General features: G+C 44.4%; 1 protein-coding gene across 1 annotated transcript; it reads right to left on the bottom strand.

The window, feature by feature from the left end:
• Window positions 1-303: 303 nt before the first annotated feature.
• Window positions 304-21,032, bottom strand: LOC139394403 (zinc finger protein ZFP2-like). Its single transcript, XM_071142459.1, has 6 exons — window positions 20,429-21,032; window positions 13,780-13,876; window positions 13,118-13,695; window positions 12,710-13,033; window positions 7,011-7,120; window positions 304-456 (listed from the first exon to the last, which is right to left on the bottom strand). Exons 1-6 carry the CDS (start codon window positions 20,844-20,846, stop codon window positions 304-306), a joined length of 1,680 nt encoding a protein of 559 aa, XP_070998560.1. The 5' UTR covers window positions 20,847-21,032.
• Between the last annotated feature and the right edge of the window lie 2,809 nt (window positions 21,033-23,841).

A 23,841-nucleotide genomic window follows, 5' to 3' on the forward strand; every position in this document is an offset into this window, starting at 1 on the left:
GAGAGCTTTTTTTTTTTTTTGAAGAAAAATGAATACAAACAAGCAAACCTGGTCGGTTCCGGGGATTGGTATAGCAAATACCGTAAGATTTTCATGGACTGAAAAGGAGATGGAACCTTGGGGCAGGGAAACTTTTGGAAGGACCATATTGATGGGATGCCTCAGGATAGAGGTGAAGGAAGTACTCTGCCTTCAAGGCAACCCAAATGAAAAAGGTTTTGATGTGACGTTTCACAAGCAAGAGAAACATGATGATGTATTGAAGATGGCAAAGGAAGCGGAAAGAAAAGGACCCCTGTGCCATTATGCGGTGACCAGCCTGGCAAAGAACAACTTCAGGGTGGTCACCGTAAACATGTACAATCCGCACGTGAAGGATGAAGAAGTGAGGGCCTTTCTGGGGAGATACATGGACAATGTCTCCTCAGCGAGGTACCTCAGGGACTCCCTGGGTTTCTGGAACGGGAGGAGAGGTTTCCAGGCGTTACTCAGGGAGTCCCCGAAGAGTGTGGATGGCGACCTCCATCCTCCGGCGATGTTTTCCCTGGGGGCTGACAGGGGAACACTCTACTATGCACGTCAGCCCCCGTTCTGCAGGCGTTGTATGGCCTACGGCCATATCCTGGCCTCGTGCAGCGCCAAGAAATGTCGTTTTTGTGGGTCGGAAGAGCACGAGGCCAAGGAGTGTGACGAGCCCAAGGCTTGCCACGGGTGTGGCTCGAAAGTACACCTGTGGCGTGATTGCCCGGCTCGTCACAGGTCATACGCGTCTGCAGCTGGGGGGGGAGCGAGGGATGGGGGGAGGAAAGAAAGGACGCGTGCGGATTGCATGGATGGCACAGGGGAAAAGACGGCGCAGGAAGAAAATGGGAAGAAGGATGAGGTGGGAAGAAAGAGGCGAGGAGAAGAAAAGAATTGAATAGAAGGAGAGAAGAAAAAGGGGACGGAAGAAGGTGGAGGAGCTGAGAAGAGGGAGAAGGGGACAGTGGTACGAGAAGGAGTGGAAGAGGGAACGGGGACAGTGACGGAGAAGGAGAGAGGAGTGGAGGTGGGAGGGGAGGGGGGGGAGATGGGGGGAAGGAGTGGGGAGACAGCCTGCCAGGCTTCCTCGAGGTCGAAATGAGGGATTTGGTGGAGGGGTTAGCGGGTATGGGACGTTGTGTCTCCCCGCTACCTCCTTCACCAAAGAAGAAAGGGATAAAGAGGGGGAGCTTTGCAGGAAGTGAGAGCGAGGGGGGTGTGGAGGGGGGGGTTAAGAGAGTGGCAGGGGGGGGAGGGGAGGGTAATTTGTCCTCCCGGTTTGCCTCAGCCCCTTGCATTTTAGTGGATGACTCCAGTGAGGGGTCGGTGGGTTGTTTGCTAGAGGGATCCCAACTCCTGTTTGGGGAGATGGGGTCCCCTATATGCAGCCCCGAGGCAAACAGGGGGGGGGGGATGGTGGGTGGGGAGGGAGGACCAAACACACTGCCTGGATCATGGGTTGGGATGGAGAACGGGGGGGCGTCAGGAGAGGAGAGGACGTCCCCGCCGGTGGAGATGGACCAGGGGAGCATCGGGTGAGTCTCCTGGTTTTTCTTTGGGTTTTGGGGTTTTTATTTGTTGTAAATAATTAAATGAATAGTTCTGTTTCTTTTTTTAGTCTAAATGTTAGGGGGTTAAGGGATAATGTTAAAAGGAGGGCGGTTTTTTGTTATTTAGAGGGTGTGGGGTTTGATTTCTGTTTTTTTACAGGAGGCTCACCTGAGGGATGGTGGGGATGTGTGTAGATTTAAGAGGGAGTGGGATAAGGGGGAATCTTTTTGGGGCATAGGAGGGGTGCACTCAACAGGAGTAGGGATTTTGTGTGGGCATAGAGAGGTTAAAATAGAGAACACTTTTGTAATAATGCAGGGTAGAGTTTTGGGGATAGATGTTAAGTTTAGAGAAGCTAGATATAGGTTAATTGGGGTGTATGGGCCACAGGCGGCGGCAGACAGGAGGGAGATGGTGGACTGTCTGGCGCCCCTGTGTGTTACAAACAGGCACTTGGTGACAGGAGGAGACTTTAATATAGATTTAGGGGTAGGCGGTGATAGCAGTGCAGGTGCCATCTCTGGGCTAATGGCTTGCCATGGTCTGGTTGATGGTGGCCTGCACACTACTCCGGCAATGGTCGGTCCTACATGGCGTAACTACAGGGGGGTTGCGCGGAGGCTCGACTACATTTTTGTATCCAGGTCTTTGGGTCAGTTGTCTGGGCGGCTGTTGCCTGTTTTCTTCACGGATCACGACGGGGTGTTCCTGCAGGTGGGGTCGCCAGTCTGCCTCTTCGGTAGGGGGTACTGGAAGTTAGATCGGGATATACTGGAGGAGCAGGCTTTCGTTGACGCATTTTTTTGTTTCTTTCGGAGGCTTGACGGCCTCCGGTCCATGTGCGAGGGGGTGTTAGTGTGGTGGGATTTAGTCAAGGGGAGGATAAGGGCTTTTATAATAGGATAATGTAGAAGGAAAAAAAGGGAGGAAAGGAGGGAGGTGGATCGTATCCAAAGGTTAATTGAACTCGAGTACGAGGCAGGCAACCTCGGCGGGTCGATTGACTGGGAGAGATTCGCAGCCCTAAAGGCGCAGCTCAGGGAGCTGCAAGAGCAGAAGGCTCGAGCTTTCCTGGAGCGTGCGCATAGTGGCTTTCTAGAACATAATGAGACTTGTTCTGCTATGTTCTTTAAGTCGGTTAGGGCCAGACAGAGTAGGAAGGTAATGAAGGGAGTTAGGGAAGAAAATGGTAGTATAGTAAGTAAACCAGAGGAAATGGTCAGGGTGACAACTGATCATTTCCAAGGTTTATTTAAGGAAAGGGAAATAGATGTAGAGCAGGGAAACGTGTTTTTAGAACACTTGTCCCGGCGGTTGCCAGAGGACAATAGAGACGTGATGGAGGCCCAGATCTCACTAGAAGAGGTTGAGAGCGCTCTTAGGAGGATGGGAAAAGGGAAGGTGCCTGGGATGGATGGGCTGCCGGCTGAGTTTTACCTCAAGTTTTGGGGTATACTTGGACCAGTGGTTCTCGAAGTCTTGAAGGCCATCCTTGAGACGGGGGTCCCGGGGAAGATCAATGGCTGTTGGTGTGCTGTCACTTCTTTATAAGAAGGGGGAAGCAACTGACCTTGGCAACTGGCGGCCATTGACCATGCTGTGCGTAGATTACAAGATTCTTGCAAAGGTTTTAGCAGACCGGTTGCGCACAGCCCTTCCCTACGTCGTCCACGAGGATCAGACGTGCGGGGTAGAGGGCCGCTCTATAAGATGGAACCTACAGTTGATCAGGGATTCCATCGCTTGGGTTGAAGATAGAGGGCTGCCTTTAATGGTAGCAGTGCTAGATCAGGCGAAAGCTTTTGATCGCGTGAATAGATATTTTCTATTCAGGGTGTTAGATAGATTAGGATTTGGGGAGAAGTTTATAGGATGGATCCGTACTTTATATGTCGGAGCGGGGTGTCGAGTTAGTGTAAATAGTCACTTAGGTGACGTTTTTGACCTCTCGTCTGGGGTCAGGCAGGTATGTCGGCTCTCCTCTTCGTTCTGTACATGGAGCCTCTGGGGGCTGCCATTAGGGCAGACACAGGGGTGGAAGGCTTGTTGATCCCTGGAAGCGGTGGGCTGCGTGTTAAGATGACGCAGTACGCCGACGACACTTCCTTGCTGTTTTGCAAGGACTCGTGCCTGACAAGGTCCCTTGCCATCTTTGGGGATTTCACCCGAGCGTCGGGAGCAGTTCTGAACCATGCAAAGTCTTTCGTCAAGTTTTTCGGAAGATGGCGCGGTAGAACGGATGTGCCTGGGGGGGTTATCTCTCTGTGAAGGGGCCCTGAGGATTCTCAGGGTTCATTTTGAGACCTCCGGCTCAGCGACGCTAAACTGGAACATGCGTATCGCAGTGGTACAGAGGAAGCTAGCAATGTGGAAGGCTAGGTATTTGTCTTTTATGGGCAAAGTCCTGGTCCTAAAGGTGGATGTGTTGCCGTCTCTTTTGTATGTGGCATGCATCTATCCATTGCCGGCTTGTCTGAGGAGGCCTCTAGTGAGGCTTGTGTTTCAGTTTATGTGGAGTGGCAGGTGCGAGTGGGTCGCCAGGGCACGCATGATCTGTCCCATCGGGGAGGGAGGTAGGGGGGTACCACATTTCCCCCTCAAGCTGGACGCCATTTTTGTTTCTTTCTTGTTGACGGAGCTTGCTCGTCCGGTTATACACCCGTCCGGTTACCTCCTGCGGGTGTTCTTCTCGTATAAGGCGAGAAGCGTAATGGTGTGGTCTAACGCGGGTCCTCGGGCGGAACAGCTGCCGTGGCATTTTGGCCATGCGGCCAAGTGGCTTGGTGCGCACCCCGAGGTTGAAGTTGCCCGAGTAGGTTTAGACCACAGGCACCTGTACGAGGAGGTCAGGCAGGCAGGGAGTCCTGCGCCTGTAGCGGGCATCTCGTCAGTGGTCTGGGAGGGAGTGCAGGCGCGGGGCCTGGACAACAGGCTCAAGGACCTGAATTGGTTGGGCCTCCATAAGTGCTTGCCGGTACGTGCCATCTTGTACCGGTATAGTTTGGTGCAATCCCCCACCTGTCCAAGATCCTCTTGTGGCAGGGAGGAGACTGTGCGCCATGCCTTCTGGGACTGTGCCTTTGCCGGACTAGTCTGGGCTAGGGCACGGGTAATGCTAGGTGTGGTTAGGAGTGATTTTGTTTTGACATGGGCTAGGCTAGAGAGAGGCGTAGGGAGAGCAAAGGGAACGGATAGGGACAGGTTTCTGCTCTGGCTTCTCATGAGTCTCTTTAAAAAGGGACTGTGGGAAGCCAGGCAGAATTTAGTCAAGACAGGGAGAGATTGGGGGGTGGAAGGGATAGTGAGAAGGGTGGAAGGTGATTTGAGGGGGAAGATGAAGAGGGAGGAAAGGAAGTGGGGGAAGCATGCGGCACGGGAGAGGTGGAAAGGGGGTTTAGGGCTGGGAGTGTTAGAGTGAGTTTGGTAAGGGGATAGATTAGGGAAGGGGAGATAGGGAAAGGGTTAGGTATTGGTTAGGTATGACGGGGAGGGACGATGCTCCCCTGAGGTTTGTTTTTGTTTGATGTTTTTGTAAATACAATTAATTAAGAATGAATGAGAATTATGATTTTGTAATAGTATGAATGGTATTGATTGTAATAAATTATTTTAACCACCTTTTTGGTTTGCTTCCTGTCTGTAAGTTTGGTGAGGGTTTTTCTTTTGTTTCCCTCTTCTTGGGCAGATTTAGTGGGTCTCATGGTGGGTGTCTTATGTCCCAGTTGTTGTTACTAGTCACCTTTCAGTGGACACCCTCATAGTGTCATTCAAAATCCCTCCTAAAACCTGTTTAGTTTTTGTTGTCAGTGACTTTGTTAGTTCCCTCTTCTATTTAAGTGACGTTTATGGTTTTCTTGCTGGGGAATGTAACAAACAATGTAGTAAAACAAGTTTATATTTTGGGTTGTAGCATCCAGTTCTTGTTAGTCATTAGTCTTTCAGTTCTGTTTGCTGTGTATGTTTTATTTATTCTTCCTGTGAAATGCATTGTGTTGCATCCATGTCTGAAATGTGCTGTATTATTCAAGCTTGGTTTGAACATATTGCAAAATAAATGAAACCAATGACCAACCAATCGACTCATGCTCCATCTTAGTATGAAAAAGTTTACATTTAGTGCATTTGTTGAAGATGAAAATTTTTGAAATCAACAATACGAGATGTTACAACAAACTGAATAGTCAATGGAGGTCTTTCTCTTTATATAGCCTGCTACAGCATGCAATACTATTAACTCACAAGGGGGCATAACGTTACATGTACAATACTATCCCATTTTGGAAACGTTACATGTACAATACTATCCCATTTTGGAAACGTTACATGGACAATACTATCCCATTTGGAAACGTTACATGGACAATACTATCCCATTTGGAAACGTTACATGGACAATACTATCCCATTTTGGAAACGTTACATGGACAATACTATCCCATTTTGGAAACGTTACATGGACAATACTATCCCATTTTGGAAACGTTACATGGACAATACTATCCCATTTTGGAAACGTTACATGGACAATACTATCCCATTTTGGAAACGTTACATGGACAATACTATCCCATTTTGGAAACGTTACATGGACAATACTATCCCATTTTGGAAACGTTACATGGACAATACTATCCCATTTGGAAACGTTACATGGACAATACTATCCCATTTTGGAAACGTTACATGGACAATACTATCCCATTTTGGAAACGTTACATGGACAATACTATCCCATTTTGGAAACGTTACATGGACAATACTATCCCATTTTGGAAACGTTACATGGACAATACTATCCCATTTTGGAAACGTTACATGGACAATACTATCCCATTTTGGAAACGTTACATGGACAATACTATCCCATTTTGGAAACGTTACATGGACAATACTATCCCATTTTGGAAACGTTACATGGACAATACTGTCCCATTTTGGAAACGTTACATGTCCGCGTTAATTATCTTAATTATCTTTTCAGAACTTCTCAGAAATTAATCAAGTCCATGGAATGGATATAGACAAAAAGAGAATTCAATTACTAGCAGAGGTAGAGTGGCGAGGCAGGGGTGAGGACATCATCCTGCTATTTTGACAGTCCCTGAAGGAAAATACAGAAGAGGGATTTGCTCTTATTCCTTCCCTTTCTCTAATGTATTTTGTAATAAAATTAGCAAGTGTAGTAAGATCAATGCTTTACTAGGACTGGAGACCACAGCAGCGATTCTGCTCTTGCCCTACCTCTTCAGGACCCGAGTGGCCTTTATGTCCGTGACATGGTGTGCTTATGCACCATTCATCTGTTTCTTCATAAACATAGGTGTGCATGCTTATATAAAACTACAGCTGAACATTTGTTATGGTCTTTGTTAATTGTATGTGTATTAATCTTTTCTTACTTTTGTTGACACAGATTTCACCGCTCTTCACTCCTTTACTGCACATCGGCTGAAATCCCGCTGGCCTTTGATGGGGAGAACATCCACGCCCTCGAGGACGTCTCCATGGGACTTGGGGCTCTGCTTCGGCTGTATTTTTAAAAATTTCCCTTAAATTTCCCAAAAATGTCAGAAAAACACTTATGTTACTGTGTTCTGGGGATAGGAGAAGTTGGGTGAAGCCACCAGGGCCGGTCATAAAGATGGCAAACTTCCTAACATAACTAGGTGAATATGATATACACACTAAAGCTGAAAAATCTGCATTTATTACCAAGTCTACAATGTTGTTAGTTTACCTATGATTCATTTTTAATGTATGTTGTTTTTATTGTACATCATCATTTAAAAAAAATGTTGTTGGGTAAATTGTTTTGTAAATATTAATTCACATTTGTCGTGCCACTAAATATACAATTAATTATTTAAGTCAATATTGTCAATATTATTATAATATGTTTTTATAATGGAGGGAAGGTGGACAGGGAGTTAAAAAATGAACCCCAAAGGTTCTTTGAGGAACCATGATAAGGGGTTATTCAAATGACATATAGGGGTTCCCACAAAAGGTTCTTCAAATAACTTTTTTAGCTTTTTGTCTGAAAGTTATTTTCTCAACTGCGATACCAACTCCAGTCAGCAGATGGCGATGTGTGTCTTTCAGGTGATTCTGCCACTGTGACGTATAATCTAGTGGATGGGACGCTCCTTCAACATCAACAGTTAGTCAGACACTTTGGTTCACTCAAACTTGATGGAAAAAAGGTTTATTCAATAAATCTAGCAACTCCTCTCATACAATTCATCATATGTTCATATATTCACAGAATCCATATAAAAATAAATTCTTAGCTACTCACGAAAACCATTCAATTTGCTTTTTCAAGGACTCTCCATAGCTAAGAAGCAACTCTCCAAACATACTCCCAGACAAAGACCATAGGATCCTCAACAGTTCTCTAACCTCCCAGAGACGACGGCAAAATCAAGCCTCCCAGGAACTATAAATCTTCCGCTGCTTTCTAAAATATCATCTCGTTTATTATCCAATTTTCAATAATCTGAGTAATCATATTTCTATATGTTACTATCCAAACGTCAGATTAAGACTCATTTCCACATCCACACAACTCTCATATCAGTCACACAATGCTATTCCCAAACATACCTAATCAATTAGTTTTTCAACAATATTTTTACCTGCAGGAATATTTTCACATTTCTAGTTTATGGTTAGTTCCTAGGATAATGCAACTCATACATTTATACTCAGAGCCTCCTGACTGGGCCCTGTTTACACCCCCACACAGGAGTACACACTCAGATCCTGACTCGGCCCTGTTTACGCCTCCAAGGTGCCCCCTCACATAGGAATGCACACTCAGAGCCTACGAGGATATTCTAAAAACTCACTTTAAAAAAAACTAGGTGTATAGAATCTGCTCGCTGCCTCTCAGGTCTAAGGTGGGTCCATCTGCTCGGTTCCCGAAGTGTGGTCTCCATGAGATTCCAAGTTTGAGGGATCCCTCGAGGACGATTTACCCAGGTCGTCAGGAGCGGTCACCAAGTCAAGATTCACATTGCAAAATGTGGTTGTTAATTTAATATCAAATGAGAAACAAACTTATCACACAAGTCAGATGTATTCTTAAACTAAATCTTTATTCACTTAATAAGGGAGCAGGTCAATACAACACACACATATAAAGTGAATCAATTGAGTGCTCTACGATAATATTGGCTGGTCAACAAATCACCCCCAGATGATTCGTTGAGAGCCACGAGACAAAAGTACAAAGGTCTTTTATAGCTAAGATACACCCATTTCAACCTATATGACCAACAACAGATGTATACAACGGGTCACAAGGTTAAGATTTGTATGAAAGGTACTTATAATTCTCAGCAGACAGTATCTGCTGTCTGGCCCTGGGGTCATCTCTCCCTGGTACCATATAGAACAGAAACATTAACTCTTAATCTGGAATACTGTCTCTTTAGGTTTTAATCACCCAAAAGACATTGTAAATCTCCTGTCAGTGTTTCCTCCCAGAGGCCCATCCTCAGTAGAACACAGACACAATAGTTCTAAGAACCCTCTATTCTGTTACATAAAACAACCATTTGATACAATAAAAGTACAATAACATAATGTTGAAGTTTTGCTCTCAGTGTCCACTGAAAGTTGACTAGTAACAACAACTGGGACCTAAAAGACACCCACCATGAGACCCACTAAATCTGCCCAAGAAGAGGCAAACAAGAGAAAAACCCACAACAAACTTAAAAACAGGAAGCAAACCAAAACGGTAGTGCAACTAAAGGTTTTGATTTGTCACATCTATCAAGACAACTGGAGCACTGGGCCAGACACTCTTAAATAGAACCTGGACCAGCTCAGGTGAAAAACCTTCTCACTAACGAGATGGACAAGCCAGCACAGGTGTAACACATACTGACTAACGAGGTGACACCAATCAGTGCGTCCAACATGCTAACGAGATAGACGTGCTAAAGTCCAACCTCAAAACATAAATGGAAAAACCAAAGCCTGTATCACCTTCCCCCTTAAGACAACAAACATATCCTATATTTTTGTTGGACACTTTTGCTCACCACCAACAGAAAACAACTTCCATTTCACATTATAATCAACTACAATGCTTCACCCTCACCAATATAAACATGGTGTCTACTGGCTGTCAACAATTAAAAACAAGAAAAAACACCTATTCCTAAATAATAATAAACAAATCATGTTATTTTTTTCTCCTTTTTCTTTCTATAGAATCCTACAACTCACTTGCTTCTAGAACTCTCGTCTTCCTAAAACTCACTAGCTTCTAGAACTCTCGTCTTCCTAAAACTCACTAGCTTCTAGGACTCTCGTCCCCTTGGAACGAGCCCAAACAAAACTCAGATCAAATTGTATTAGTCACATACACCGAATACAACAGTGAAATGCTTCCTTATGAGCCCCTAACCAACAGTGCAGTTTCAATACAGAAAAGAATAAGAGATAAAACTCCAAATAAACACACTGGCTCAAAGCAAAACACAAATATTTTTGACTGCCCACCCCAGAGATAATCAGCAACCAAGTTGTCCTTACCACGGACTGATTTCAAGAGAAAACTCCTGCGATATCCGTAATAACTTTCCACCTCACTGCGGAGCTTCTCTCTCTCTAGGGTTCACTAGATAGGCATGTTGTTGGATCTGGGCCCAGTCCCCAATATCATGCTCTAGAACATTTGGTTTGGCACATGTGAGAATTAACCCTGATATTCTAAAAACAGGGCAACAATGTCAATATAATTGTACCAAAAAATGGTCATGTTGGTTGCATGAATAAATATCACTACCAAATGTTACATGAAATGTAAATATGAAATATTTGATTGCATAGTCATATTTTCAACGTCTTTTCAATATAATTTTGCTTGATGGGATAGCCCAATGTCAAAACACAGTTTTAACATGTCAAAAATAAATAACCAATATGCAGGAACACTTTGGGGATAAATTGAAAACCTAAACATAACATGTGCTATTTACACAAACATCTGCCACAATAATCACATTACTTGTATTTTTTAAACAAGCTCCTTATAAACTGCACAAGCACCAGAAACACTGTTGTTTTGACAAATAGCAATAAATCACTGATATCGATTAGGTGGGAAATTAGGTTGTACGTGCTGTTGAAACTGACACAACAAAACGCATGGAAATGGGAGATATATTTTACCTCCCTGGTTAGAGGACAACCTGCAGAAGAGTCAGCTACATTTGGGAGTGATGCATTAAATTTAGGGGTCGCTAAACAAGGGAATGCAACACTTATTTGTCATCACTCATCGATATCATGCTAAAAAAAATTGTGAGAGAGGAGAGAGATGAGGTTGCACGTCCTGTTAAAACTAACAGCTCAAAAACCACACGGAATCTGGGAGTACATCCCTGGGAGTACATCCCTGGTTAGAGGACAATTTGTAGAAAACAGCACGCCACATTTTGAAGTGTTGCATTTTGATTCAAGTGGGTCACCAACGTGGTAAGTGTAACACAACTCCTAATTGTCCCTAGAATTTCTAAGCAAACAGCTGGAGGCAGGGCTTTCTCCTGTAGATCTCCATTTGAATGGAATGGTCTGCCTATCCATGTGAGAGACGCAGACTCGGTCTCAACCTTTAAGTCTTTGTCTCTGCCTGGCCGGTTCCCCTCTCTCCACTGGGATTCTCTGCCTCTAACCCTATTACAGGGGCTGAGTCACTGGCAAACTGGTGCTCTTTCATGCCGTCCCTAGGAGGGGTGCATCACTTGAGTGGGTTGAGTCACTGACGTGATCTTCCTGTCTGGGTTGGCGCTCCCCCTTGGGTTGTGCCGTGGCGGAGATCTTTGTGGGCTTTACTCGGCCTTGTCTCAGGATGGTAAGTTGGTGGTTGAAGATATCCCTCTAGCGGTGTGGGGGCTGTGCTTTGGCAAAGTGGGTGGGGTTATATCCTTCCTGTTTGGCCCTGTCCGGGGGTATCATCGGATGGGGCCACAGTGTCTCCTGACCCCTCCTGTCTCAGCCTCCAGTATTTATGCTACAGTAGTTTATGTGTCAGGGGGCTAGGGTCAGTTTGATATATCTGAGATACTTCTCCTGTCTTATCCGGTGTCCTGTGTGAATTTAAGTATGCTCTCTCTAATTCTCTCTTTCTCACTCTCGGAGAACCTGAGCCCTAGCACCAGGCCTCAGGACTACCTGGCACGAGGACTCCTTGCTGTCCCCAGTCCACCTGGCCGTGTTGCTGCTCCAGTTTCAACTGTTCTGCCTACGGCTATGGAACCCTGACCTGTTCACCGGATGTGCTACCTGTCCCAAACCTGCTGTTTTCAACTCTCTAGAGACAGCAGGAACGGAAGAGATACTCTTAATGATCGTCTATGAAAAGCCAACTGACATTTACTCCTGAGGTGTTGATCTGTTGCACCCTCGACAACTACTGTGATTATTATTATTTGACCATGCTGGTCATTTATGAACATCTTGGCCATGTTCTGTTATAATCTCCACCCGGCACAGCCAGAAAAGGGCTGGCCACCCCTCATAGCCTGGTTCTTCTCTAGGTTTCTTCCTAGGTTTTGGCCTTTCTAGGGAGTTTTTCCTAGCCACTGTGCTTCTACACCTGCATTGCTTGCTGTTTGGGGTTTTAGGCTGGGTTTCTGTACAGCACTTTGAGATATCAGCTGACATAAGAAGGGCTTTATAAATAAATTTGATTTGATCCAAACTCTTATTGTTTGTCAATATTTGTTAAATCACATAAATAGTACTCTTCCATTTCAGAGCCTGGATTTTTCCCCATTAGGCTAATATCCATAACATGTTGATATCAATTCATAAGTGGGCACACGTTTAGGCTTCTACATTGTGAAATCATTACAATAGTCCTACTACAATGTTAAAACATTCTACATTGTGACATTAATTCATTGAAATCATGAAACAACTACTTCATGTATGTATTTTCTAATATTTGATCAGAGATCTTTTATCAGATTATCTCTGGTCACAGCTATGAGATTTCAATCCTGTGTGTTCTCTGGTGTTGAGTCAGATAGACCAATACTTTTCCCACATTGACCACAGCTATAAGATTTCTCTCCTGTGTGTGTTCTCTTGTGCACTGTCAGATCTCCAGATCGACTAAAACTCCTCCCGCATTGACCACAGCTATAAGGTTTCTCTCCTGTGTGTGTTCTCTGGTGTTGAGTCAGATGGCAAGTTTGAACAAAACTCTTCCCACATTGATCACAGCTATAAGGTTTCTCTCCTGTGTGTATTCTCTTGTGCATGGTCAGAACTCCAGATCGACTAAAACTACTCCCACATTGACCACAGCTATAAGGTTTCTCTCCTGTGTGTGTTCTCTGGTGTAGAGTCAGACTGCCAGATGAAGTAAAACTCTTCCCACATTGATCACAGCTATAAGGTTTCTCTCCTGCGTGTGTTCTCTTGTGCACTGTCAGAACTCCAGATCGACTAAAACTCCTCCCACATTGACCACAGCTGTAAGGTTTCTCTACCGTGTGTGTTCTCTGGTGTCGAGTCAGACTGCCAGATGTAGTAAAACTCTTCCCACATTGATCACAGCTATAAGGTTTCTCTCCTGCGTGTGTTCTCTTGTGCACTGTCAGAACTTCAGATCGACTAAAACTCCTCCCACATTGACCACAGCTGTAAGGTTTCTCTCCTGTGTGTGTTCTCTGGTGTAGAGTCAGGTTGCCAGATGTAGCAAATCTCTTCCCACATTGATCACAGCTATAAGGTTTCTCTCCTGTGTGTATTCTCTTGTGCACTGTCAGATCTCCAGATGAAGTAAATCTCTTCCCACATTGATCACAGCTATAAGATTTCTCTCCTGTGTGTGTTCTCTGGTGTTGAGTCAGATTGCCAGATGAAGCAAATCTCTTCCCACATTGATTACAGCTATAAGGTTTCTCTCCTGTGTGTGTTCTCTGGTGTTGAGTCAGATGGCAAGCATAAACAAAACTCTGCCCACAATGATCACAGCTATAACGTTTCTCTCTTGTGTGTGTTCTCTGGTGTACTTTCAGAGAGATTAATGTTGTAAAACTCCTCCAACATTGACCACAGCTATAAGATTTCTCTCCTGTGTGTATTCTCTGATGAATTGTAATGCCCGATGAGGTGAATCTCTTCCCACAGTCAGAGCAGCAGTGAGTTCTCTTCACTGTGGGTCTCTGCAGGTGTTTATTGAGGAGTTCTGATCTGGAGAGACCCTTCTCTCCCTCTTCAGCATCATGAGGTTGTTGAGGCTCCCCAGAGGATCCACGATAGTCCCGTATCTCTCCTGTGTGAACAACAAAGTCAGACAGATGATTAAAGGCCCACAACAGCAGAAGTCCACTGTAAAAGGTGATGCCAACAGCGTAGCTATGATGTTGTACAGCAATTGACGTCTGTAATGAATGTTAACATTATTTGACAATTGTCTTAAAATTAGCAAGAAAAGTCATATTTTTTCTTGTTTTCACATTAGTAGTAAAATCGATGATTGTAGGCTAGAAATAGGATATTCATGTTGTTGAAACTCTAAACAGTGTGCCAGACGACTTTTGTTCTCCAAGGCCCCCTTCTGTGTTTGCTAAAATTGTGGGACGAGGGCAATTTGATTGCAGAAACTCCTCCCTGCTAATGAGGAAACCGATAATTATGGATGTACTATATCTGCCTGGAACAAAAATGGTGAGCAAAGATTTTAGTTTTTCACAATGTATTCTGCATTTGGGTGTTGTCAATAAAGTTACGATTTAATTTTTTATTTAACCTTTATTTAACCAGGTAGACCAGTGAGATATACTTCCTGTACTACCTGCTGGAGCGCGTGCTATGGGTGGGTGTTGCTATGGTGACCAGTGAGCCGAGTTAAGGCGGCCTAGCAAAGACTTATAGATGACCTGGAGCCAGCGGGTTTGGCGACAAATATGTGATAGCAAACTGGATGCAGTCTGAGTAGAGTGTTGGAGGCTATTTTGTAAATGATATCGCCGAAGTTAAGGATAGGTAGGATAGTCAGTTTTACGAGGGTATGTTTGGCAGCGTGAGTGAAGGAGGCTTTGTTTCAAAATAGGAAGCAAATTGTAGATGCTTAATAGGAGTCTGGAAGGAGAGTTTACAGTCTAACCAGATACCTAGGTATTAGTAGTTGTCCACATATTCTAAATCAGAACCGTCCAGAGTAGTGATGCTAGTCGGGCGGGCGGTTGCGGGCAGCGATCGGTTGAAGAGCATGCATTTAGTTTAACTTGCGTTTAAAAGCAGTTGGAGGCCACAGAAGGAGTGTTGTATGGCATTGAAGCTTGTTTGGGGGTTTGTTAACACATTGTCCAAAGAAGGGCCAGATGTATACAGAATGGTGTCATCTGACTAGAGGTGGATCAAGGAATCACCCGCAGCAAGAGCGACATCGTTGATATATACAGAGTCGGCCTGAGAATTGAACCCTGTGGTAACTCCATAAAGACTGCCAGAGGTCCGGACAACAGGCCAGGTTGATGAAGACGGCTGCACAGTACTGTCTTTTATCGATGGCGGAAATTATATTGTTTAGTACCTTGAGCGTGGATGAGGTGCACCTTTGACCAGCTCGGAAACCGGATTGCACTGCGGAGAAGGTACGGTGGGATTCGAAATGGTCAGTGATCTGTTTGTTAACTTGGCTTTCGAAGACTTTAGAAAAGGAAGGACAGGATGGATGTAACAGTTTGGGTCAAGAGTATCACCCCCTTTGAAGAGGGATGACTGTGGAAGAGAGGTTGAACAGACTAGTAATAGGGGTTGCAACAATGGCGGCAGATCATTTTAGAAAGAGGGTCCAGATTGTCTTGCCCAGCTGATTTGTACGGGAACAGGATTTGCAGCTCTTTCAGAACATCAGCTATCTGGATTTGGGTGAAGGAGAAGCTGGGGAGGCTTGGGCAAGTAGCTGCGGGGGATGCGGAGCTGTTGGTTGGGGTAGCCAGGAGGAAAGCATGGCCAGCCGTAGAGAAATGCTTATTGAAATTCTCGATTATCGTGGATTTATCGGTGGTGACAGTGTTTCTTAGCCTCATTGCAGTGGGCAGCTGGGAGGAGGTGCTCTTATTCTCAATGGACTTTACAGTGTCACAAAACTTTTTGGAGTTAGAGCTACAGGATGCAAATTTCTGTTTAAAAAAGCTAGCCTTTGCTTTCCTAACTGACTGTGTGTATTGGTTCCTGACTTCTCTAATAAAGTTGCATATCGCGGGGACTATTTGACGCTAGTGCAGTAGGCCACAGGACGTATTTGTGCTGGTCAAGAGCAGTCTGGTCTGGAGTGAACCAAGGGCTATATCTGTTCCTAGTTGTACATTTTTTAAAGGGGCATGCTTATTTAAGGTGGTGAGGAAATTACAATTAATGAAATTACAATTAATGAACAATCAGGCATCCCCTACTGAAGGGATGAGGTCAATATCCTTCCAGGATACCCGGGCCAGGTCGATTAGAAAGGCCTGCTTGCAGAAGTGATTTTGTCTACGACAGGCGATGTTCTATGTTCTGATGGCTAGCATCTGATGGAGGTTCTAGCTATAAGGTCTAACAAAAACAGCAGATCCATATCATATTGGGTGAGGCCGGTTTCCGGAAGGTATATTTAATTTAAAAATGAAAAGGATTGAAATATATTGCAATATATACAAAAAAGATGAAAAAAACTTACCATTTACAACAAACACGTCTTAATGCTACGCCATCTTGGATTACAAAATGACTCAGTTAAAAACCATTGGATCTAGCAAACTCAAACTATTTAGTATTTCTGTGCCCATGAAAACTGTTTTCCCAGCGTAACATAAGGAGCCACTAAATGATACATAGTTCGAGTGCATTTCAGAATACAAAACAACTGTCTGACAGCAAGATCCCTTATTTAAGTTGAAGTTCATCATATGACAAGAATAACGTTATGACTATAACTACTGTTCCCTGAAGGAGGGAAACTAGGTACAACATACTATTAAATCCACGCCTCGCTGGAAGCCCCGCCTTCTACAGGTGATGAGTGAGGCTTGGATTTATTCCTTAAAATGTAATGCCGCTCTACATCAACCCAGGAAAGGGTGGGGACGAACAGGTGTTGAACCTCGATTCCCTCCTTCAGGAAAGTGTAATTATAATCAAAGCTACACTCCCTTTCAGTCGGTCAACTTCGGTACAACATACTATGGGGAAATAAAATCATTCCCCAGCCGACCCAAAAGGATACTAAACGAAACATCCCCTGGCAGACCACCCAGACCTGACCCTACACCTGATTACCCATTTAGAAGTAGGAATAATCTATCTGGCCTGCACACAAATGTAGGCCTATAAATGTGCCCATTTGGGGATGTCCGATAGTATTTCTGATTGTCTTAACGCACCAACACTAATGAGTTGTAGAGCTTCTCAAAGTAATGCTTAATTCACCTCAAACAGCAAGTAAACAAAGTCTAACCAGAATCAATTGCAAATGACAATAGTTCCTCAAAGTATTTTTGTAAAATATTTCTAGCTCTCGCCCTTTCGATAACCACTCGGCATAAAAGGGAAAAATGTAATGCTCTGATCCAGTGGAAATGTCATAAAAAACCTGATTTACTTCTTATCCTTTTCACAAATAGCCTACACCTACTGTGTCTGTCCAGAACTCATTGGAGCAGGAAACTGAGGGCCTAGAATATTGTATACAATGTTGCAAGCTTGCTATACGAGTTTCCTGACCCAGTTGATAGTTGATACAATGTTTCAAGTTTGTTGTAGACAGGCCATTTATCGGGATATTTTCTACCTGCAGAAAGCAATGTTTTTATTTGTTGGCTTTATGTAGGCTTTTTTTTTTACATAGTTGGCAATGGCAATAAAAGTTACTCTTAGATATCTATAATTTTCATTTAGATATAGATATTAATCACAGACAATAATTTTGAGATACTATTATAAATTAAATGAAACTGTTCCACGAAAACGTGCATATGAAAATCATAACTGGTACACAGATTGGTAGAAATGGTCAGATACATTTGCACTCCAACTGGAAAAGGTTGCATACTGCTGGTGTAGTCTATTACTAGTCTATCTGTAGTCTATTAGTCTATTACTGCAAACTTCAGGAGCAGAATGGCAGAATTGACAAAGTCCAGCAGCGGAGGGGGGGCTCCCTCCGGTCAGGTTATGTTGACGAGCGGCCCCCTCCGGTCAGGTTATGTTGACGAGCGGCTCCCTCCGGTCAGGTTGTGTTGACGAGCGGCTCCCTCCGGTCAGGTTGTGTTGACGAGCGGCTCCCTCCGGTCAGGTTGTGTTGACGAGCGGCTCTCTCCGGTCAGGTTGTGTTGACGAGCGGCTCCCTCCGGTCAGGTTGTGTTGACGAGCGGCCCCCTCCGGTCAGGTTATGTTGACGAGCGGCTCCCTCCGGTCAGGTTGTGTTGACGAGCGGCTCCCTCCGGTCAGGTTGTGTTGACGAGCGGCTCCCTCCGGTCAGGTTGTGTTGACGAGCGGCTCTCTCCGGTCAGGTTGTGTTGACGAGCGGCTCCCTCCGGTCAGGTTGTGTTGACGAGCGGCCCCCTCCGGTCAGGTTATGTTGACGAGCGGCTCCCTCCGGTCAGGTTGTGTTGACGAGCGGCTCCCTCCGGTCAGGTTGTGTTGACGAGCGGCTCCCTCCGGTCAGGTTGTGTTGACGAGCGGCTCCCTCCAGTCAGGTTGTGTTGACGAGCGGCCCCCTCCGGTCAGGTTGTGTTGACGAGCGGCCCCCTCCGGTCAGGTTGTGTTGACGAGCGGCTCCCTCCGGTCAGGTTGTGTTGACGAGCGGCTCCCTCCGGTCAGGTTGTGTTGACGAGCGGCTCCCTCCGGTCAGGTTGTGTTGACGAGCGGCTCCCTCCGGTCAGGTTGTGTTGACGAGCGGCTCCCTCCGGTCAGGTTGTGTTGACGAGCGGCTCCCTCCGGTCAGGTTGTGTTGACGAGCGGCTCCCTCCGGTCAGGTTGTGTTGACGAGCGGCTCCCTCCGGTCAGGTTGTGTTGACGAGCGGCTCCCTCCGGTCAGGTTGTGTTGACGAGCGGCTCCCTCCGGTCAGGTTATGTTGACGAGCGGCTCCCTCTGGTCAGGTTGTGTTGACGAGCGGATCCCTCCGGTCAGGTTATGTTGACGAGCGGCTCCCTCCGGTCAGGTTATGTTGACGAGCGGCTCCCTCTAGTTATGACGTCGAGTAATTTGTGTGTCTTCATTATTTAATTAAACAGAATGCTTCACTTCACTAGGGTAGGGGACAGCATTCAGAATTTTGGATCAAAAGCGTGCCTAAATTAAACTACCTGCTACTCAGGCCGAGAAGCTAGGATATGCATATAATTAGTAGATTTGGATAGAAAATATAAAGTTTCCAAAACTGTTAAAATAATGTCTGTGAGTATAACAGAACTGATATGGCAGGCGAAAACCTGAGGAAAATCCATCCAGGAAGTACTATTATTTTGAAAGGCTGTTTTTCCATTGAAAGCCTATCCACCATACAAAGACTTAGGACCCAGGTCACAATCTCTATGGCTTCTTCTACATGTGGTCATTCTTTAGGCATTGTTTCAGGCTTTTACTCTGAAAAATGAGGGAGATACATATCCACCATAATTTGCAAATAAATTCATAAAAAATCCTACAGTGTGATTTTCTGGATTTTTTTTCTCATTTTGTCTGTCATAGTTGAAGTGTACCTATGATGAAAATTACAGGCCTCATCTTTTTAAGTGGGAGAACTTGCACAATTGGTGGCTGACTAAATACTTTTTTGCCCCACTGTACATCCTAGAAACCTGGTTAATCTATCATTATGACATCATGGATTAATTCTAGAATATACTATATATCCTAGAAACCTTTAAACTATCATTATGCCATCATAGATGAATTCTAGAATATACTATATATCCTAGAAACCTGGTTAAACTATCATTATGACATCATGGATGAATTCTAGAATATACTATATATCCTAGAAACCTGGTTAAACTATCATTATGACATCATGGATGGCTAGTCCTTGTATTCATAGTGTATTGAATTCAGGGGGTAGCCCTGAGCTGAACTCAAACCTGGGTCCAGCGACTGTCAAATCAACACCTTATAACTGTTACGCCAAGATGTCTGAACTTATTGACGAGGTCGCTAGGTGTTGGGTTAAGGTTTCTTCAATATCGTTCTCTATGAATTTGAGAGTGGTTACACTTCTCCTTCCCCCATCCCTCAGCTGTTAACCAAGTCTCTGGGCAGCCATTTTGTTGCTGTTTAAAAAAACAACACAAAACCCAGCAATCTGCAGTACAAACAATAACAAATCTGTCATTCCACCACTATTTTGGTAATAAAAGATTATGGGGTTGGATAAATGTAACTACAGACAGACCTATGGATGCAAGGACTGACCATCCATGATATCAACATTATAGTTTTAACCATGTTGAGGCGGCAGGGTAGCCTAGTGGTTAGAGCGTTGGACTAGTAGGTTGCAAGTTCATATCCCCGAGCTGACATGGTACAAATCAAATCAAATCAATTAACCCACTGTTCCAAGTCCGTTATTGAAAATAAGAATTTGTTCTTAACTGCTATACAGTGTTGATTTACATTGTTTCTAAACATTATAGTAAAAAAAGCTTATTTGGGGTTCTGATGGGGTACAACAGTTGAACTCCGCTCATGAGGCATGTGTTATATTCTTTAAGAATCAATGGCTGTAAATAAATAATTTAAAAGTCACAATATGGATGTAGCGATTGCAGATTTCCACCGTAACACCAAACATCAGTTCAACTGCAGAGTTTGTGCCTCTGTTGTTAAGACAGTACTTACTAGTGTTAATCAGGGAACGGTTTCTAAAAACCATCTTATGGCTAAATTCATCGTTAGAACCATTGGATGCCTTAAGATGCGTTTGGGAAACCGGGCCCAGATATCCAGGTTCCTCCTCTTCTTCCTCCTCCTTTTTCGATGTAAAAGTAATCCCCTCCCTCTCCTCTTTCACGCCATAAACTGCATCTTCCTCTCCTTTTACTGTGATATCTTCCTCGTCTTTCACTCTGAACGCGTCCTCCTCTTCTTTCACAGTAAAGGCCCCACTCCCTACTTCTTGATTTACTGTGATATCTTCCTCGTCTTTCACTCTGAACGCGTCCTCCTCTTCTTTCACAGTAAAGGCCCCACTCTCTACTTCTTGATTTACTGTGATATCCTTCTCTTCATTAGAAGGAGAGTAGCTTTGTGACCGCATGGTCGGGGATGTTACCTAGCTAGGCTAATGCTAACTTAACCAGCCCGCTAGCTGACTAATAACAACAACACCATAAATATGAAATTAAATCGGATAACTAACTAGACGACAGAAGTAGGTTTAAAACACAGTGGCTAATATACACTAAAGCGTCTAAAGAGCTTTATTGGTTCGGCTATTTGTCTAGCAAGCTACCGAGGTGGCTGACGAACTGTTGTTGATGTTGAAAGAAGCGTTCCGTCCACTACATTATACGTCACACCAGCAGCATAACTTTAAATTCCCAGACCGCCATCTGCTGACTGGAGTGGGTAACGCAGTTGAGTAAAATGTAGATTTTATCTTCGGATAACAAGTTAAAGTGTAGGAAGCATGAGTTTTTACTCACCAGTGTAACAATACAGTGTGGTTAAAGACTTAGTAAGCTAGTTGTAGTCACGATGTGGTTACCTATAAGAACAAACAGTTATGGTTTTGCGTTATTACATATTTATTAACTTATTTTGTGACTCTTCCAAACTACCCACAATGCAGTATTTCTCAACGTCATATGGATGATCTTCTCTGTGCTACTGAGTTTGTTTGCCAGTGTAACGGTGTAACGAACATGTTTAAAATATTTGTATCCTCTATTTAACTAGGCAATTCATTTGAGAGCAGTGCCTTAGACCGCTGCCCCGCTCGTGTGATAAAGGTATGGGATTCTGGGTAATCCACAGCAGATTTATGGAGAACTTGAAAATTGAGTGGTCCTGGGATAGAAAGGTATAAAATTGACATTACATCATAAAATCCACGTTTTAAATCATACATTAGCAATTTATGTTTTAGTAACTACTGTTGTTGGTTTGGTGTCAAGTCAGCCTCTCTTTATATGTTATTTGCCAAATCTCTGTTTTCCATGTGGGTTTTATGCTAAAGATCCCTCTTTCAAGTTGGTATCTAACTGGAAAATGCATCTTCTTTTAGGAGTGCTATTTTTACCCTGTCGACTACTGATCATTCATCCACACTGTGTGTCTCATCAATGCAGGTCATTTATGACAAATGTATAAAGTATATGTTTTATAAACTCATGAACACCAGCCAGTTTATCAGCCCGGTTTTGTTAGTTTAGGTGTATTATACTTCTTCGCCACCAGAGGGGGACTTTGAGTAATATTTCAGGTTAATTTGATAATTTTTTGATACTAAAATGGATGACAGTGTATTCTGATGTAGTGAATATGAGACACATGGAAATAATGTATTTATTTTTATTATAGTAAATGAGGAATTAGTAGGAATTGTTAAATCCACTATACGATCACAACAACTTTGATAGACATTTCAACTGTTTTTTTTGTTAGTATATTACAGGGCAGATTAATGTAGAATTGCTGTGGGAGTGGTATTTATATCCCGTCACTACTGATCATTCATCCATACTGTGTGTGTCCCATCATTGCAGCTTTGGAAATAAATGAACTATCCATCCATTGCACCTTCCTGTGTTGACTCACTGACTTGAGAGACGGGACCAGGAAGGTCACACTAGGTCGATATCAAGCTCAAGCTTGCAAACGTTAAACACACCTCCATCTCCATTAACTTCATCACACCTGCCCAGAACCACGAGAACACACCTCCATCTCCATGAACCACATCACACCTGCCCAGACCCACTAGAACACACCTCCATCTCCACCTGCCCAGACCCACAAGAACACACCTCCATCTCCATTATCTACATCAAACCTGCCCAGACCCACTAGAACACACCTCCATCTCCATTAACTACATCACACCTGCCCAGAACCACTAGAACACACCTCCTTCTCCATTATCTACATCAAACCTGCCCAGACCCACTAGAACACACCCCCATCTCCATTAACTATATCAAACCTGCCCAGACCCACTAGAACACACCTCCATCTCCATTAACTACATCACACCTGCCCAGAACCACTAGAACACACCTCCTTCTCCATTAACTCCATCAAACCTGCCCAGACCCACTAGAACACACCCCCATCTCCATTAACTATATCAAACCTGCCCAGACCCACTAGAACACACCTCCATCTCCATTATCTACATCAAACCTGTCCAGACCCACTAGAACACACCTCCATCTCCATGATCTACATCAAACCTGTCCAGACCCACTAGAACACCCCCCCATCTCCATTAACTACATCACACCTGTCCAGACCCATTAGAACACAACTCCTTCTCCATTAACTCCATCAAACCTGCCCAGACCCACTAGAACACACCTCCATCTCCATTAACTACATCACACCTGCCCAGACCCACTAGAACACACCTCCATCTCCATTAACTACATCACACCTGCCCAGACCCACTAGAACACACCCCCATCTCCATTAACTACATCAAACCTGCCCAGACCCACTAGAACACACCTCCATCTCCATTAACTACATCACACCTGCCCAGACCCACTAGAACACACACCCGTCTCCATTAACTACATCACACCTGCCCAGACCCACTAGAACACACCCCCGTCTCCATTAACTACATCACACCTGCCCAGATCCACTAGAACACACACCTGTCTCCATTAACTACATCACACCTGCCCAGACCCACTAGAACACACCTCCATCTCCATTAACTACATCACACCTGCCCAGACCCACTAGAACACACACCCGTCTCCATTAACTACATCACACCTGCCCAGACCCACTAGAACACACCTCCATCTCCATTAACTACATCACACCTGCCCAGACCCACTAGAACACACCTCCATCTCCATTAACTACATCACAACTGCCCTGACCCACTAGAACACACCCCCATCTCCATTAACTACATCACACCTGCCCAGACCCACTAGAACACACCTCCATCTCCATTAACTACATCACACCTGCCCAGAACCACGAGAACACACCCCCATCTCCATTAACTACATCAAACCTGCCCAGACCCACTAGAACACACCTCCATCTCCATTAACTACATCACACCTGCCCAG

The sequence above is a fragment of the Oncorhynchus clarkii genome, unplaced genomic scaffold, assembly GCF_045791955.1.
Source record: "Oncorhynchus clarkii lewisi isolate Uvic-CL-2024 unplaced genomic scaffold, UVic_Ocla_1.0 unplaced_contig_390_pilon_pilon, whole genome shotgun sequence".
Taxonomy (NCBI): Eukaryota; Metazoa; Chordata; class Actinopteri; order Salmoniformes; family Salmonidae; genus Oncorhynchus; species Oncorhynchus clarkii.